This window comes from Electrophorus electricus, chromosome 20, assembly GCF_041902795.1.
Source record: "Electrophorus electricus isolate QZ-2024a chromosome 20, ASM4190279v1, whole genome shotgun sequence".
In the NCBI taxonomy this organism is placed as follows: domain Eukaryota; kingdom Metazoa; phylum Chordata; class Actinopteri; order Gymnotiformes; family Gymnotidae; genus Electrophorus; species Electrophorus electricus.
In genome coordinates this window covers 6,720,001-6,739,435 of record NC_137516.1, presented here as the reverse complement: position 1 = coordinate 6,739,435, position 19,435 = coordinate 6,720,001, and the positions used below count along the sequence as shown (strand labels likewise).

Below are 19,435 nucleotides of genomic sequence, written 5' to 3'. Positions count from 1 at the left end.
GATGTAGAGAATTAGTAGTAGGAGTAGTCAGTTTATATATGAAAATGTAGATGTTTAGAACCCTGTGGAATGAATGTTATGATTTAAAGTTCCAAGAATTTTTCTTTGAGTTTCCTCATTTCATTGCTGCCATAGCAACAACAGGCAATGCAAACAGATATGTTATTAATGCAGTGTCCATTAGCATTAAATGCCTTGCAACTAAAAATGACAAATCCTTCATTCTGATGGTCCAAAGGTGTTCAGCAAACCAATCAGCAAACCTCCTCTTGGTTTCTCCAAAGCTCCAAAGCTGATTACATCTCTTACTAGTAATACAGTAAAGTCCCACCGCAGTGACGTATGAGGAATGGGTGATGATAATTGATCCTTTTGTGCCAGTTATTTTAATGGCTGTGTTAATATATTTACATGTAGCATATCTAGAGCGCTTGCAGGCTACAGTACCACAGCCATTATTTGAATGATCATTTATCTCACTCTTGACGAACATCTTTTTGATGTTTTTGTCTTACCTGTAGGAGATTAGTAGAGGATCCTTAAAAAGGGATGTGGTCTCAGCATCAACCTGGAGGATTCTGAAGTGTTTAAGTATAATATCAGCCACTGTTTTATTTGTAGTATGATAATCAGCACCAAGGGAATTCTTGTTGGCTTAACAACATATTGTTTATGGGGCAGCGCATCATCTATGATTTCCTCAGGGAAACTCACAGTTTTGAAGATATTCACACATTTCTATGCTTTTCTGGTGGAAGTCTTCATCCTCATTGCAAATGTGTTTAAGTCTAAGCAGCTGTGAGTAAGTGGTGGAGTTTTTATAGGCCTTGGGATGTGATGAATTGTATTGCAAAAAGGAATGAGAGTCTGTAGGTTTATAATAGATGGTGGTATTTAAACAAGAATTAGCAAACTTCACTTAAACATCCAAAAAGGCTATCACATATGCATACATTCTTTCCCAAGTTACAGTTTATCAATTTATAAGTCCTTCCAGGAGGAGAACTTCAGAGTACAGTATTTCCAATACGAGTAGGCAGATTTGCTAGACATAGAATAAAGCTGCTTTTGAACTAAAAGTATCATGTAAGTATCGAGTTAATAGGATCATGGGGGTGTTGAGGAGGTGAGACTCCCATGTCATTGTGAGGATCCAGGTGACAAAGTTGGGCTGCAGGTGTAAAGGCAATATGACCCAATCAGTTGATTTACTACAGTAACATATAAAACATAAGTAGCAAATTTCATTGTTCTTCTGAGCTCCTGAAGTATTCACAAAGAATTCGCAAATAAATGTTTATACAATACAATGAAAGACAAAACACAACAATTCATTATGAATGTTTATTTGCAGCATTTACGGTTTTGGTGCTTCGGTACACTTTGCGAGAAATGAAATTCCTTTGCCTCTTCGTTTGTCCATGCCAGAAGATGAGAAGGGGAAGATCAGAGGAGGCATTCACTTGGATGTCATGAAGGACAACCCAGTGAGCAGCCTCACTGACGATGGAAATATCAGTGTTTTTCCCAATCCCCCACTCACGTAGAAAGGTGAGTTCATTCAGCTAGTTAGGCAGGTAGGTGAGGGTTGGGGATGGGTGACAATTTTGAAGCAATTGTCTTCTGCCGTCTCTTCGTAAGCTGCATGTTGACACTTTTCTATGGAAAGTTGGGAACTGGAAGAATAACTTCACCATGGCTCAGAATGAGCAGTTTTACAAACACTACAGAGAATGACTAACTTCAATCTCCAGTTCCGAGATTTATGTTTGGGTTGATGGCGATGTCAGCAGTTTGTGGTAGCTACATTTTTATTCTGGTCTGTGGAAAGTGTTATTAAAGAAAGCTACTGTAAAAAAAAGCAAACACAAAATATTGCTGTTCATCAGTTTTAATTCACAGCAAAAGTGAGGCATCAGCACAAATCCATCAGCATAAAGAGGGTTTCCAAAGACCATGATGGACTCAAATAGGTTCTGTAAGCATGACTGTACTAACAGTACAAGACAGAACCCAGTAGCGTGTAGGTGAGGTCAACACACTATCGGGACACCTGATGAAATCATTTGACAACACAAATAAAAGCAATGAATTTGGGTTGACCAAGAAAGCAGAAGCGCATGATACAGGCCACAAATTTGAGAGTGGATCACATTTTTATAAATTCCCTCTTTAATTAAATGTGAATGTGCACTAAATAGTGCTTATGTCATTTGAGATTGATTTACTGTTGAAAACATTTTAGTCTGATATTACTAGAATATTTAGTTATATACCTTTACACATCTAAAAAAATAATTGAGTTCCCTTAATGTCAGTGCTTGTAATCTGGCTGGAAATACACTTGCACTATGTAGGATTGTCATTCACATTAAATATATTTCATGTTATTCTGAACACAGCACATTTTTATTTACAGACAACAAAAATAGCAGTATGTACATTTTCTTTTATGTCACACTAATGTTAGCCTTTCACATGTACTGCTCAAGTGTCCTCTTGCTGTTCTGAAAGACTAATCAAGCTCTGTTTTTTGGAATATACTGTATCTTCATATTTGCTTTTCTAATGTGTAAGAGCTACACTGGCTGTCCAAAACAGTTTACAGTTGCCCAAGGATCTTTTGTTAGGTAAGGCATGTACAAGAAGACATCACATTTGGCACATTTTAGTTAGTGCAGAAAAACAACACAATTTAAAATTCAGTAATGCCATAAAACCGTATGCACAGTAACTGCAAATGCATGGTCCTTCAAAATGAATTGTCAACACTTGATGCGAACACTTGATGGCCAGGTTCTGAAATCTTTCGGCTGTAGTCTCATTATTTAAGGTCCTAACTGCCATGTTTGTGTGACTTGCCATGTCATTTTAAGACATGAAAAAAAAAAATGAATTAAGGGGAAGTGGTTGCTTCTTATGTCTCAAAAAGCACCCCCCCCCCCCCCAAAAAAAGTTAAATAAATAAAATAAAATGAAAGAATAAACAGAGCTTTTGGGTAGGTATGGGGTTAAAGATTTTTTTTTGCAGAACCTAGCACAAATCTCTCTTATATTCATAAATCCCTATCCAGAGTTTGTTAGTTTCAAAAAATCAAAAGCCCAAACACATTGAAAACAGATGAGCTTTCCAAAAATATTTTTCATAAAATAGCTTACCTTCATCATTTTCAGACATTCCAAATTAATATTCTCAGTCTGGGGGAGAGAAATAATAAGAAATCCACACAGCCATGACTCGGCTGTTCTCATCTTCTGAAATAACCTTTGTGCTGCAAAATCTGTGGTGCAGCACTTATCTTTCACATTGCTTGCTGAGCTTTGCCTCCAGGAATGAACAGGGCATAGTGCACAAACACCTATAAAACTGCAGAGAGCCACACAGAGGAGCCCATGTTGCAAGTTAACTTTATGTGCTTGTAAATCTGACTTCTATAATCCAATTGAAATCCAAATTAAGCCATTTTTCAATGTCTCTGTGACTTGTAGTCTGTGGCTGTACCAGTCACCATAAAAATTTCCTTTCATCACAGCTTTTTCTTTTAGGTAATGTGAGGTGATTGTTATCAGGGTTTTTCCTCTTTGACCAAGTTTAACCCAGTTCAAAGGTCGATTATGTCACTACTCACACTGGCCGAGTCATCATGGCAATTGACTTTCAGGTAGCTCCGCCCCCCTCTACTGTCCAGCTGTGACCCCACCCTGTCCATTTCAGGGGTCAGGAATGGCCTGGTGTCATCCGTGCTGGGGGTAAGGGCTTGTCCTGTGCTGGGGGAGGGGTGCAAGGAGACAGGGCAGGACACGGAGGAAGGCACAGGGGCTCCGGATACCCAGCGAGGGCCCTGGTGGGTGGGTGTAGGGGGCGCTGTCACCTGGCGACTGGGCACGGCACTGGGGATAGAGCGTTCCAGGGCAGCGGAGGACTCGGTGAGTGGCGATCGCTCGCCGCTGCTTTCCGACAGCGGGACCTGGGGCTCGCTGTTCCTGCGCATCCATGACCCAGGGGGCTGGGGTGGTGGTGACCGTGGTGGTGACCAGGTGCCGAGCGGGTGGAACAGGCCACCTCCCTGCAGCAGGTGCTCTCTGTGCAGCGCTTCGTCGATGCTGCGGCTCAGGTCGATGGGGGACGGAGGGCGCAGGTCAAAGTCGTACAGCGAGACGGCCGACTCCTTGTCGCGGTCCACGCTGCTACTCGAGCACCGATGCTGCCGGCTGAGCGTCTGCAGCCTCAACAGTGACCCCACCGAGGCCTCGCCGACGCTCCTCTGGTTACGAGCACGGTTGCTCTCTTTGGGTGTGTCCCGGTTTCGTATGAGGCTCTTGCTGATGTCAGCTCCTGGCCGGTCCTGCCCGCTGCAGTTGTTGGGCACCTCCCCAGCCACACTACCGCTGCCACTGCCACCGCTGGCCCCTCCCATGCCATTGCTGTCAGTCTTCCTGTTTGGCCGCCCCTTAAGACTCTGTACTATTTTTGCCCAGCATGTGTGCGTGTGGGAGGAGCTGGAGGATTGGCCGGGTGAGGCGAGGTCTCCTGTACCAGCACCTCCCTGTCCCGTAGCCCTCCCCGTCTGGCCCCTTCGTGGCCTCCAGAAGACCCAGGAGGCCAGCAGCATTAGACCAAAAGCCCAGGCGAGTTCCAGTAGCCGGGCCCAGAACTGGCACAGCCACCAGGCCCAGCGGAAGCGCCGGCAGTCACCCAGCAGGCCATACAGCCATAGGCAGGTATAGGCATGCAGCAGGCAGCACAGCACCCCCAGGAGGGCGCACACAGCCAATGTGCGTGCCAGCACCCTCAGCTTTGGCCCGCACAAACCCTGGTCCCCAGTGCACCCTGCCTGGGGGCTAGACAGGCGCGGAAGGGCCACACACAGGTAGCCCAGGCACAGGGCCAGCCCTGCAGTCAAGGTGAGGCTTTGCAGCACGATTGGTACAGAGGGCGACAGCGCAGGAGACAGCAGGTCAGCTGCGAGCAACAGGGTGCACTGGAGCACCACCAGCACGACCAGGAGGGGTGGACGCTGGAGCGAGGGGGGTAGTAGATTCACCTTAGCCCCCTTCAGCACGAGCACAGCCATGGCAGCCTGGGCCCAGGTCAGCAGGGGCAGTGGCAGCGTGCACAGTGCCGTGGCGACAGGCTGCGGCAGGAGCTGTCGGGAACCGTAGGGGTCGAGGAGGAAGTAGGCAGCCCGCACAGCACCAGCGAGGAGCAGAAGGCCATTGGTGAATGCCAGCAAGCCGCGGTGAGGGCAGCACATGCTGGGAGCCAGGGCCAGGCCCAGGGTGGCACCAGCAGCCAGGAGCAGGAAGAGGGAGGCTGAGCCAAAAACGTGCAGCTCCCAGGCAAACGACAGTGTGCGGCTTAGGTCTGCCCACACCAACATGCTCCCATTTGAGATGCCAACCTCAGTGACCACATCCAGATCACCAGGGCTCGCACAGGGACCCAAGCCAGTGGCACAGGGGCCTCCAGGAATGTGGGTAGCAGTAGGGGTTGGGTCTTGTTTAACCACAGGGACGCTCCCGTGGCTGACACCCAATCTCACATCCTTGTCCAATGGTGTCAAGTATCTGTGTCCTTTCAAGTGAGTTGTGCTTTGGGTGCTTGTATCTGTGGAAGCAAACAAACAATCAAACCAATAAAAAAAACTGGTTTCAAGATAGAATGGCAGACCAAAATATACATGATACAAAATGGACAATTGCCCAGTAATTGGACAAAAACAGAATAAGCAAAGACCTCAAGTGAAATGTACTGATGGCAGGTGGGCTTTTTTATTGCTCTCTGCATCTTATGAACTACTCAGTCTATCATTTCCAGGGAGCATACATACTGATAGCAAATGTATAATTGCAAATGATCACTTTTTTTAAGTCGCTTTGCCAAATTCCATAAAAGTAGGTACACATTTAAATAAGGTTGTTGTTTTGTCTGCTGAGATATGTAATGTGACAGTACTTCCAGCAGATGGAGATAGTGTTTTAGGACAGAAGCATCCATTGTCTGACTTAGAAAAGGAACTAGTGCTACACTGCTTTAGACTGCTCGTTTATCATGCATCAGGTACATAACACGATCACAATCACAGTTGTTCTTATATTGATATCAGATAATTGACCTAATATAAGAAAAGTAATCTAGCATCCACTTAAGTATTTTTCACATTACAATTACGATTCACCTCTCACTCTACTGTCTGCACATGATTTAACTTCTGGTATACTCACAATAAAGTAATTATTTAAGCCATAATGCACATCAAATATGAGTCATTGATACAAAATAAAAGTGTGGATGAAAGACAAACAACAGACAGAGGGACATATGTACACACAACAAAATTGTCTGGTTACAAATTGAAATGAGACTTTTACATGGTATCTACTATATAAAACCCAAATTCATAATTGTTCTATTAAGACTTATGGTAAATCTAGTTCTATGAAAGTATTCCATTAATACTAATAAGACATATAACAGTGCAGATTCAGACTGGCAGAGCAGTGTATTCCACATTTCCACCTGTAAACAACCTGTATTTCAGCTGTTATTAGCTAATGTAAGGCCGTAATGTGAAACCAGCTGGCTTGCTTAGGGGCAGAATGTGACGTGGAATGATTCCAAGGTGCAAAAACTGCCTTTAATGTTGAAAACCAGACAAAATCAAAAGGACAAAGAAGCTAAAAATAGCTGCCTAGATTTTTAGCCAAACCAAATGATACATAATACTCAAGCTTCTATATAACTAGCACAGACACAAAACAACTCTTCATACAAATTCACACAACTGGGCTACAGGGAAGCCATCTGGCACTATGCCAGCCCAACCACACATCACCTGCACTTGAACTCGGGTTGGTTAACACAATCTCCTCCCATCATTTTCCTGCATCTATTACTCATCTGCAAATACCTTATAAAATATGACAAGTTCTCATTTTAAACACACACACACAATGTGCAAATCTATACATTTCTACAAATATGTAACATAATATTCTTTCACAGAACTTCTGACTGTGCACATTTGATCTATTTAAAACACTGTATTGATTAGCAATGTTTAAATACAGCGCCCTCAAGTTAAATAATATTTAGAGGAAATATGAAGAGAAGGATAACACGAGAAGTTATTAAAATCAGACATACTGTGATGTATCTGTTAATGTTGGTACAGTCAAAAAATAGTACATTATACATTAAATCAAGGTGGCACTACACCTGTAAAGATCTACAGATTTGGCATAGGTTTTGTGGTTAAAATGCATATTCCTGCTAAACTGCTGCCCACATGGATCAACACCGCATAGGAAAATGCAATGATTTCCATGTGTCGCTTTCATAACTGGAGAAAATAAAGGGCTTTCCTCAAAAACAGCCATGAATTTTCACAACATATCACTTTAGCATTCTATGCCAGCTACTGCAGTGGAAATGTACTTTCAGCTGTCCTATCAGCATTTTCCCATCTGTGTTTTAGGTTGTTTTTTAAAATGTGGTTAGGCAGCATTGCTTTTCCCTGCAGGTTTTATTCGTAGCCTGTAGTATGCAAGACAGAACACATGCACACACACCCACAGTTTTGTAATGGCTCCTGCACACACATATACAGTGATAAACTCAGCTCAGATGCAGCCTGGAGGAATTAAAAGCAACACTGTATCATGAGATTACAACCTGAACAAGAACTTAAGGCACAAGGGATCTGCTGAACGGAAAAAGCACACAGAGGTTTTTGTCATTTTTATCACTGGAACTACCTTTCCATAACTCCTCAAAAAGGCATCTTGTTTATTACCATACAGGTATTGCTCCCTGCTCTAAATCATAAGGCTCCAGTGTTCTCCTGGTTTTCTGCTTTGGCATCAGTCAAAGGACTTATGGTACAATGCAAACTTTTTATAACTGACAAAATACCTTTAGCTTTGGGACAAATGGTGGTTTGTGATAAACTGAAATTAACATGACTTACCGGACATTTCTATGAAATAAAACATCTGAGAACAATATCGCATTGCCAGAGGGGGAGAGCCCCCCAACCAAAAAGGTAAAGTATCAGATAAGAAATGGCACAGAAAGTGATTAAAATATACATATAAAATTTGGCCCCCAGAAATCTTTCACGTCTAGGGGAGTGGGGTATATACACACTCATACAAACTCATAATTGTAATTAGGTCCTGCACACGTGCTGAGGATAAACCTTCACAAAAGTAAATTGGAAATCAGACAGATGCGCATATACTTCTAGTAACATATGCTTTACTCCCTTTGACAAAGATTTGCTCCTGCACAGCAGACCTGGGGCTCAGACATATCCCAGGTGTGCCGATCACATTTCACAGCTGGAGGCATTTACACACACCAACAAACACACGGTCTTTCACTCTACACCAAAAACACACACATACATACACACACACAAACCACAGTGACTGACATGTGTCCTTGATTCCTCAGTTTCATGTGCAGTGGAGGTCTATTAGAATTCTGAGACCCCAAATAAAACTACTCGACTGGCATCCATACGGCTCCTTCAGCTTCTGCCCTGTTTTATTCCACTTGTCTCCAACCTTCACTGCAACAAGCCCTCCACCCATCTGGCTTTGATCACTTCTCTCAGCTCTCCCGGCTCATTACCCCATGCCCCTTGCTCGCTACATTTACAAAATGAGCCCTTCTCTGTGTGACAGTACCTATCAGGAAACCTGCAGGAGCCACTCTGTTTTGGGCCCTCGTTTTCTTTCATCCTTGCTCACTTCATCCTTCACTGCCCTTCTGTCTTCTATCTGTTCTCGCCTCCTTCCGTCTCTCCGTCCATCTCCTCTGTGCATATTTTCCCCCCAGGTGAGACTTGTCTCTTTCCCACGCTTACATTTTCCATCTGCCTCTTTCTCTCTCCCTGTCTCTGCTACTGGCCCTGTCTGGGACCGTTGTGCTTTCTCCATCATCTTCCCGTAAGAAACCAGCTGCATAAATAATTCAACTTTGTGCCAAAGACATACATATTATCAAAGTAGCCATTGTTTCCATTACTGCTGCGAACTACAAATCCCATGAGCACACTCTTCAAACGATTCCTACCTGCTGTGTTCTGTTGAAATGATGTGCTTGTAGGGGCCAAGCTCTTAAATGCTGTGGTCCCTGGTCTTTGCAGAATGCCTGTGCTGGTGCCTGTTCCTTGAGACCCTGCCCCTTTTGGCTGTTGATTGGGTGCTGTTGCTGCCTTTGCCGGTTGTGTTGCGTTTCCTGGCTGTGGAGTTGAACTAGCTGGGGTTTCCCTTACTGGAAATGTCCTGTGCTGTCGATTGCCTGCTGAAATGGTGCTGCCTGCCTCAGCTAATAAACATGGGAGAATAAAACAAAGCTATAAATTAACGCACCATATGTCATTGGAACTTGACAGAACATTGAAACTTTAACTCACCGACTCCTAGATCAGCCTCACTGATTGACAGATTGGAGCTCACACGATCTGTCACCGATTCGGAACCAGCTGATGCAAATGCATGTTTCTTATTGGCCAGCGTACTGGTGGAAGGGTTAGACTGGAGCACCAGTCTTACAGTAGGGCTTGTATGAGCCCTGGATCCAGTGGTCAGAATGTCATAAACAGTTTGAGCTGGGGGCCTGTACTGTGCATGCTCCACACTGTCCGTTTCCATAGTGCCAGTTGACGACTCCCATAAACCACGTCCAGTGGGGATTAATGTTGCCAAATCTGACCAATCATCTTCAATGATTTCATTAAATGGTTCTTCTGACAGTGCTTCTGGTGTGACATGTCTGCCATGGAGCAGGTTGCGGCCAGAGCCCTGAGAGGTAAATGAAAGTTCAGTGCTTTCATTTTTGGTCTGGTCTCCAGCTTGCTGTGTGGGTGTTGTGTTAATAGGCCCTGCTGCAGGCCATGGAGTTTGGGTAAGTACCCCAATGTCTCTGGTGTATGGAGATACTGAATGGGCTGCAAGTTTAACTTTTATATCTGTACTTGAAGGCTGTGGTGGTGTTTTCCACATATTACTAATGGTTGGTTCCTCTGAATGCCCACTTGATACAACGTCTTCTTGATCAGCCGCTCCAACAAATTTGTCCATGACTGTTTTGTCTCTTGTGCCCATTTCTTGATCATTAATTTTGAAAGCCACCTCTGTCCGGCCTATGAGATGAGAAGACCCCAAACTCAACTGCGTCTGGTTGGTTGGTTGTGGAGCAGAAATTTGGGTATTGCCTTCATTTGAGGAAGAGTTTACATACACATTGCCTGTGATTGGGTGCAGCAAAGCCAGAAGCATGGAGAGTATCAGCAGATGCTCCATGGTGGTAATCTGCCTCCTCAATGCCTCAGTAACAACTCACTGCTTTTTTTTTTTTTTTTGTCTTCACCTGTTAAAAAAAGATACATTACATTACAGTCGCACTTGCTCACAAACAGACAGGCAGACTTACTCAAAAAACTGATTTTAAAAAAGGCTGGGTACTCTGAGCATATGAGTGAGTACAGCACTCCCAAAGTGTGTAGTTATACCAGCTGTACAGCACATATGGCATATTGTTGGTTTATCATTTTGTGCGTGTATGTGTAAAAACTGCAACTCAGCACCATGTGTGTGTATACCTCTGCGTAGTACAGTATGGACAACTGAGCACTTTAAGTGACCTGCCCTCAGTGTCAACAAAGTCATGAGTCATAAGCGCAGGTGCAAACTCTGACTGTACTAGTGTGTAAACAGACCCACGAACACAGTATGCAGGGAGGCACGGCTATTCGGTATTTTCATATGCTACTTCCAGAATATACACTGCATGACAGCCCTGATACTCAATTAACATCCATTACGGTTGTATTTCTTACTCATATTTACTGCAAGCCAGCATACAACCAACAAAATGCATTACTGAACACATGTTTTAACAAGAAACCCTAGCAATATTTGTATTTATGGTGCATGGCTGAGCAGAAATAAAGACCTGTGGAAACTTGTTGAGTTTCGGTGCTGTATATTTAGGACATTCATAGCAATACTATCCGTGCTTCAAACACTGCAGTCATTTGCACATTAGTGCATGTCTAGTGTAAATATGTGATTGATCATAACCTTTTGGCCTGTGGGCTCATAATGATGACATCACAGCCGTTGTAAGAGAGAGAGTGGGAGGTGTTTGCTTTAATCTTCACTCTTTCTCCCAAACACGCTCTTGCTTTTTTCCATTTTGGATCCTCATTCTTTATCCATCTCTCTGATTTCTCTCATTAGTTCAGCATGTCTTGTTCTTTATGTTGTTATTCTGACATGTTTGCACACTGGAGAAAAGGTTAAAAGCATAAAGTTAGAGATTATCAATGAAAGAATGGCATGTTGAGGCAGAGAAGGCAGGGAGAGTCCAGGTATAGAAAGAGACATTAAGAGAAAAAGGGAAAGAGAAAGAAAGTAGGAATGTGCTCATAGGAATAACTTGGTGTTATATGTGCTCATAGGAATAACTTGGAGTTGAATGTGCTCATAGGAATAACTTGGAGTTATATGTGCTCATAGGAATAACTTGGAGTTATATGTGCTCATAGGAATGTGCTCATAGGAATAACTTGGAGTTGAATGTGCTCATAGGAATAAATTGGAGTTATATGTGCTCATAGGAATGTGCTCATAGGAATAACTTGGAGTTATATGTGCTCATAGGAATGTGCTCATAAGAATAACTTGTAGTTATATGTCCACATAAGAATGTCAGACTGTTATCTCAGTTATTATAACATGGAGGTATATGCGAGGTTGCGATAGTTCACTGGGCGTGCATATTTACACTGCCTCCGGAAAATCAGATCCAGTTGGTTCGGCGGGTGGGTATGTTGCGTACGTATGTCCACATTCTCTTGCATATCAGCGTGTGTTTGATGACTCTGCGCTCATATTTCCTGTGTGCTTGTGTGTTTCTGCGTGTGATGAGCTCTGTTCTGACAGTGATTGACAGAGAGCAGTGGCCTTTCTGCCTTTTACTGAAAAACTTTCAGTTCTCCCACTCCCACACAGCACACATGCACTAGGGCAGATGCAAAGTCCCTCAGCGCACAGAATGTGTGGAGGGCATTTAGGCGGGAAATGGCATTTCTGCCTTCTAAGATGTCCCTTAATGCAAATGTCATCACACATTCTCGCTCAAAAGCAGACGTTTTATTTCTTTGACCCTCCCAGCACCCCCTTCCCTTCCAACAGTGTTGTAGTTGCACAGTCGGAGCTTTGCTATCGCCATCTTTCTCATGCGCATGCCCTCCAAATATGATCAGCAAAAACGATTGCATTTCAGCCATCATATTGCTGCACTGCAAGTTTCAAATTATGAAAGAGAGATTTGTTTCTCCAGAGGGGGGTTCTCTCTCTCTTTCTCTCTCTCTCACACACACACACACACACACACACACACACGTATACACACACTCGTATACACACACACGTACACATGGACTGACTCATTCCATGCAGTCAGTTATTTCCGTTAATTTCAGTGAATGTTTCCAGGCACAGACAGAAGCCTGTTTGTAGACAGTGATCAGAGTGCTGTCCTGCATACCCCTGGATGTGTGTGTGTGTGTGTGTGTGTGTGAGAGAGAGAGAGAGAGAGAGAGAGAGAGAGAGAGAGAGAGAGAGAGAGCGAGAGAGAGAGAGAGAGAGAGAGAGAGAGAGAGAGAGAGAGAGAGAGAGAGAGAGAGAGTAAAGCTAACCAATTGGAGAATTACTACTTTCACTTGAGTTTAAAATAAATATGTATATCTTATTTATGTAGGATTTGGGCAAGAGTGGTGTGTGTGTGTGTGTGTGTGTGTGTGTGTGTGTGTGTGTGTGTGTGTGTGTGTGAGTGTGTGTGTTTGTGTGGCGGCAGAAGATATGCGTGAGAGGTACTGGATGCTCTAACTGAAATGATTCCACCCTTCTACTTTTAAGGAATGTAAATAATCTTCACTATCAGGGCAAAAGTCTCTCTCTCTCTCTCTCGCTCTCTCTCTCTCTCTCTCTCTCTCTCTCTCTCTTCCTCTTATTCTCTCATAAACCAGCAGCAAATACACACCTGCAAAGTGTGTATGCAAAGTTGATACACACAATCTGTGTGAAGTATGTACTTCAGAAGTATATACAAAGACACATATAAAGCATGCTTTTCTGGTAATGTGTGCAGTCTGTGACAAATCATGGTTGACATGATAAAAACATCAAAAACCAACTCTCTAATATTCCCCTATTTTGCTTTCTCTCTGAGTAATGGATGGTGGTACCTCTTAGTCATAGTGGTGACAAAGTTTTGTGATAGCATGCATGATAAACAAAGATCTGCAAATCTCAAACCATCTGTCACCCCCTACATTCTCTTTTCATGTGCCTGTCTCTGCAGGCACCTCCAAGCAGTCCTGTTTTTACTGTTGGTTTCACTCTCTCCAATCCAAATTTAGATAAATCTCTCTCAAGGAATTTCTTCTATCATTAAATGTTTTCTCTCTCACACACCAAAGCACAAAAGAGTCAAACACGGGGTATCACATCAGCAGAAGCCACGGTACAAACTGAGCCCATTAAGACATGCACTTTGTTGAATTTCAAAAAATTGTACACCTTTGAGGCATGGGCTTGCTACCTTAAAAACAGCATTTCATAAAGATGTGTAGTTCCGTTAGTTTTCTTTGTTTTCCTCCCTGGATGATCTCCAGCATAAGCCATTATATATCATTTAGATGACCCACTGAAAATAAGTTGTTATAATCAAATATAACTACAAACAAAAACATTCTACCCAAAGCTTGCATCCAACCCCAAATCGACTAACACGTTTACTTAATTTTCACGCTGCCATGTAAAAGGCTTTCTTATTGCCATCCGTGCACCGTCTCCAGTTTTGTCTGTAGCAGGAGCGATAAGGGTGAGCCGCTAGCTCCGTCTGTTTTGGGGGGGCGTTATGGAAGGAAGTCCGCCACCGATTCCCAAGGCTGGACACTGCAATGTGGTCTGGCGCTCCCAACCTCCTCCGGTCCTCCGGGACACAAAAGTCGCGCTCCTCTTTCTTTTCATTCTGGTTCACGCAACACCACTCGACCGGATGCGCGCTCAAGCCTAACGTTTATTATAACCCACTTCTAAATGAAATACTTGACTCAGTTCTTTCTCTCTCTTTTTTTTCGGGCAGCGACTCGCAGCTCTGCATTCTTGATGACATGCATTTTAAAAAGAAAAAGAAAAGAACCCGAAAGTAATTACAGTGAGCTGTTCTTACCGCGGTGATAAGCCTCGCGGCAAAGAGCTATCGCGTGTCATCGTGGCTTCACAGCGCGACTGAAGCCTCTAGGACGATGCGGCGAGCCTGTGGTAGTCTTGTTCTCGTCAACCTGAAGCGCTTACCGCATCAAACGCTCCATTCCAGAACGTGTTACGCCTAGGAGGCACCCTTAAAACAACAGTGTATTGATTTCCGATCGCTATTTTATTCCCGTTATCACGACGGCACCATTCGCGACAGATGCAAATGACAGGTCGACTGCGCAGGTAGTCATGAAGACATCTTACATCTTATATCCAACGATCTCACTTTCTCTCGCTTTCTCTATTACACACACACACACACACACACACACACACACACACACACAAAATCATGTACATGTAATCATTTCGCCGAAGCAGTAGTGTAATCGGTGCATCCTACCTGCACCCTCCGTATGAACTACTTGGTAGCTGATGACGTCTTTTGCGTCGGGCAGATTCGGACTATCGGAAATTTGTCGAGTGCGCGAGATTTCCTTTTCTGTTCCCTAAGATGAACCACAACCCGCTCTACTGCAGCCGAGAACGTTTAGTCAATTCCTTCCTCTGTGTCTCTAAAAGATCGATTAAGATAGACAGCGCTTTTAAATTCGCCCCCCTCTTTCTCGCCCCTCCTGTGGCTCACATGCGGATCAACATGCGGATCCAATGGCACTCGGTACGGTTACTATTACGGATTTCATTGTCTGGCTCAGTAACTCGAAATTCTGGCAATATTGGTACATGCACCGTGACGTATGCAGTATTTGCTGAAATAACCTACAACTGGCGCAATTTAGTGTGTGCGGGTGCATATGTGAACACGTTTGTGTGTGTGTGTGAGGGATAGAGAGAGAGAGCGACTGTAACCTGAGGGTTGGATCATACTGAAACTCAAGTGCATACTCAAGTGCATACGGACCTGTGCACGCACATACACCCAAATGTGCATGCGCGCACGGCATACGCGTATAATCATTTATGCCAATCCAGTCTAGTCTGCGAGCTAGTTATTATTAGCATAATTTACTGGTGATTACATGTGAACAACTCAAAGGCTCCTGCTTTCACAGTTTAGCCTAGTAACCATAACATTTTATGAACAGAAAGCGACAGATTTTCCAAAACATGTAATAACAGTCTAAGTTCCTTGCTGTATTATTGCGGCATTGAATAAGGGATATGAAAAATACAGATAGCAATTCACCAACAAATCACACCTTTACTTGTATTGTGTTGGTGTTCTCAGAAAAGCAATACCAGACCAGCAGGGAAACCAACCATTGTCCATCTATTTCCTATATTTGCTTAAATTACAAATCACTGTAGGAGTGTCCCAGACATAAATCCTAAATCCCAGTGAAGATTATATGCTTCACATTCATTTCTGTACTTTGACTGGGAGTAGGAGGAAGCCAAAGTGCTCCTTTTTTATTCTTTCAATCTACACCTGCTATACAAGTTGCATGTAAATAGTTTTATTCTATATAATGTTAAAATAGAGTGTTATATTAATGGTATTACCATGTTTTTGTATATTGCAAATTATAATGGCAGTGTTTAAGATCATGGGTTTTGTGATCTAACTTTACAAACTAACCATAAGGTTCAAAAATAATATAAAACTACACATTGTAATCGAAAATGAGGAACACCCTCCAAATATCACATTCTATATACTAACTGGTCATTAATGGAATATTTTACCAACACTTTTTTACACTCAAATATCTTAAATCACCCAACACAGGCCTATTGTCCTTTTTTGCTTTGGTTTTGCACTAGAACTGCCAGGCTAGTAGAGCTGACAAGTAGTGGAAATGTATCCCCACCAAGTAACACTGTGTCATCGCACACTTGCCTCAAAAGTCATCAATTAGCTATAAAACACTGGATATATTCGGTTTCAAAAAATAGATGAATCAGTCTGCACTTAAAAATTGAAATGTATAAATCAAAGAAAGCATTACAGGTTCAAGATGCCCGCTACTACTATTTTTGGCCATGCAGCATTTTTTTGGCCACAGTCCCTTTCTTATAGACCAAGGCCTATCATGCTATGCCAGAAAACCACATAAATCTGTCTGAGATTATGTAACCAATTTGGGGGAAAGTGCGTGATGAAATGATCATGCAGATTTCCCGTGGTAAATGGGATACACAAGGATCAAGGGACATTGTCTTACACTTTCCAAGTTAACTTTTCAATTTCATTCTTCCCTGTAATACACCCCTTCTGTGTCATTTCCCTGCCCTGATAATCTCCACCAGATTACAGTACATTGCTCCCACTTTGGTCTTGAATTGTTAACTCCAAAGGGAAGTTCCAGACTGCTGTTTATTCAGGATCTCAGCGTAATGGCGCTGATTGAAGATCAGCTCCTCCTGTCAGTGTGCCTACATGTTTTTATCCAGAGGCCAGCACCCACAAAAGATACTGAGGATCCGAAACCTTGGTGGCCAAATGTAGATTACTTTTAAAATGCTAGGTGTCTGTTTACAGTTTACCAGTTACAAGTACAGCTCCCATGGCACTACTACAGCATATTTTAGTTTTAGTTTTAGTTTTGTCTGTTCTCTGCATGGCTCCTAATTCACTGATTGTTCCTGACTTTACTCGCATTCCACTACCAAAAGTCTGAACTAAATTGGATGTTGCATGTGAGCAACAGCCTGATTTATGGATTTATCACTGGGCCAAAACTGTGGTTGCTTTACCACAACAACAAGAATTTAGTCAGCCCCAATGTTGTCTAACTGGGATGAACAATTCTGCTCATACTGCAGGAACAAGGTCTTATTTTCAGTTGAAGAGATCTTATTTTCAGTTGAAGAGATTTGGGGGATCCCACCCCCTGGATTTCTTCTATGACAGGAATCCAGGTAAATGCGCATAGTTTTCGCTTTTTGGTGAGTTTTGTGCCAGTGTAATTTTGGAGAGTGCTCGATGGCACACAAAGTTTATCTTTAATTAAGAGACCTCTTACCAGGGCAGCTGGAGAATGGGTTGACTGTACAGGAGGGTGAGCTGGCTGTGGCATGGCAGGATTTTCTGCTCCTGTTTTTTGATATCAAAAGTGGGGGCTAGCCCAAACTACAAAAGTCCAGCCCTGCTGTCTGCAGTCAGGGGACCCCTACTTCACTCACTGTGTTCCTGGCCATACAAGCCCTGCTGTCTGTGGTCCTGACCACCCCAGCCCTGCTGGCTATAGTCCCAGCCACACGTGATAAGATGCCCATGTTCACCAGAGGCTATATAATATATGCCTTGGGGTTGTGCTCCCCTGTGGACTGCTAGAGCTTACCTAGCCCTGGCATAATGAGGACTGCTGGCTTCAAAGGGTGTCAAGAAGTTCCACTTTCTGCTCCTAATACTACTTCTGCTATTATGTCTCCAGCACCCTGCATTGAGGAGGGCACTAACACCATGTCGTGCAACCAGGACGATACCATCCCTGTGTTCAGCGTGGAGACCTTGGCAACTGGACCTGGAGCAAGCTTCAGTGACCCACTGCCTCATGAGCTCTTGTACCTGTATATACCCTCTATGTTCCCTGTATATGCCTGCCACCTTCACGGACTCTCTGGTCACCTTCGTTGACTCGCCACCTGAGGTCTTCTGGAATCGCCTACTGCCTTTACCTGTCCTCTTCGTGGATCCGATGTCCTATTGTCTTCTAAACCTGGCTCATGCTCCAGCCCCAGGTCCTGTGCCTGTTCCTGTTCCTGTATCTGCTATTGCTCCAGCCCTAGCTACAGTTCCTGCACCTTTTCTGACTCCTGCTGCGGTCTCTGTCCTTTCCCCAGCACAGGACCCCAACACGGCTCCAGCTTCTGTTCCTTACTAGACTCCGGCTCCAAAACCGATTCCCTATCCTGTGTGACTTGGTTCCTCAACATGTTCATTACCTGATCGTTGGAATGGTCTTGGATTCAGCCTCTGATCCTGTCCCTGGTCCCGTTATGGGCTCTGCTATTGTCTCAGGCCTAGCTCCTGTACCAGGTCCTGCCTTTGGCCCTACTCCTCCAGTGTAACGCTGACCTCCTATGGTCCTGCTGACTGACTCTATCTTGCTCTGGGGCCCGGGGCCCCAGTTTGCCATGGTGTCCATCAGGATTCATGTCTTGTCTCTGTCTTCTAGCATGTTTTATTATGCCTGTCTGTTCACTTGTGTTTCGTTTCCCCCAGTTTACCTTTGTATATACATCTGTTGTCTACCTGTATTGTTTTGTTGGACATTAAATTCTTTTGCGTGTCTCTTTGCTTTTCCTTTCCTGGGATTTTTCTCCATTTCATGTCTTTATGTCTTCTGGCTTTTTGAGCACAGACTGGTATAACGACAAGAACGGAATTGCGGTAAATCAAAGTTGATCAATATAGACATTTGTGTGGGCTTGAACGGAAATGATTGCTACCTGTGCGGTCTCAGTCAGTGATGCCCAGCACATCTCTTGGACTGCTATCTTCAGGTCTTACTGAAGTTTACCTAAATGAGCAAGTGAAGAGCTGAAGTCCTCCTGGCCTGAGTGTTAAGTGCTGGTACCTTATTATTTTGTGTGTAATCAATGAGTGAGATTTATTTGCAATTATTAATCTCAAAAGCCATTCTCATATCATCAGATGACCAGGTTGTTGAGTCTTTAAGTAACTGATGATGCTTCTTAGCTCCGACATGCTCACAAATGCTTATGTTACAGATCATATCATAACCGGTTGCGTCAACACTGATCTGGCATCACCAGTGAACGCGTTTCAGCATGAAGTGAACCGGAGATGGCGGCAATTGTGATGAAATGCAGTTTAACTGGAAAAATGCCGTAAACATACATCATCAATCACATACTTTATAACTTAAAACTGGTTATTTGGTTGAAAGTCAAATGTCAACCAAATATCGACAATGTGACATTCCTATATCAAGTTAATATCAATGCTGAAATGAGGTAGTATACCCAAAGGGTGCACACTCATTCAGTCCTAAAAGCATACAGAAATAAAACAAGCACACACACGCAACTGCTCCATGTACTCACATGCATTTAACAGTCATGGACACTGAATTTACCCCTGAGGATTTTCCTAAGTCCATTAGTGTTGAGCCTGCAAAGGATATGAGCTGGCAACCTATGTGGCAATGACAGGGCTGCAAATGTG

The 19,435-nt window shown here is 43.6% G+C and overlaps 1 protein-coding gene across 4 annotated transcripts; it reads right to left on the bottom strand.

The window, feature by feature from the left end:
- Positions 1-1,330: 1,330 nt before the first annotated feature.
- LOC113584308 (uncharacterized) lies at positions 1,331-15,107 on the bottom strand. Of its 4 annotated transcripts, XM_081703708.1 has the most exons (6): positions 14,684-15,107; positions 14,255-14,425; positions 11,095-11,300; positions 9,426-10,381; positions 9,083-9,337; positions 1,331-5,608 (listed from the first exon to the last, which is right to left on the bottom strand). In XM_081703708.1, the coding sequence occupies exons 4-6, from the start codon at positions 10,312-10,314 to the stop codon at positions 3,603-3,605; spliced, it is 3,150 nt and encodes a 1,049-aa protein (XP_081559834.1). In that variant the 5' UTR covers positions 10,315-10,381; positions 11,095-11,300; positions 14,255-14,425; positions 14,684-15,107; the 3' UTR covers positions 1,331-3,602. The 4 variants fall into 4 exon arrangements, with proteins under 4 accessions (XP_081559834.1, XP_081559835.1, XP_081559833.1 ...); XM_081703709.1 differs by lacking the exon at positions 14,255-14,425; XM_081703707.1 differs by lacking the exon at positions 14,684-15,107 and having other exon boundaries at positions 14,255-14,671.
- Positions 15,108-19,435: the final 4,328 nt, after the last annotated feature.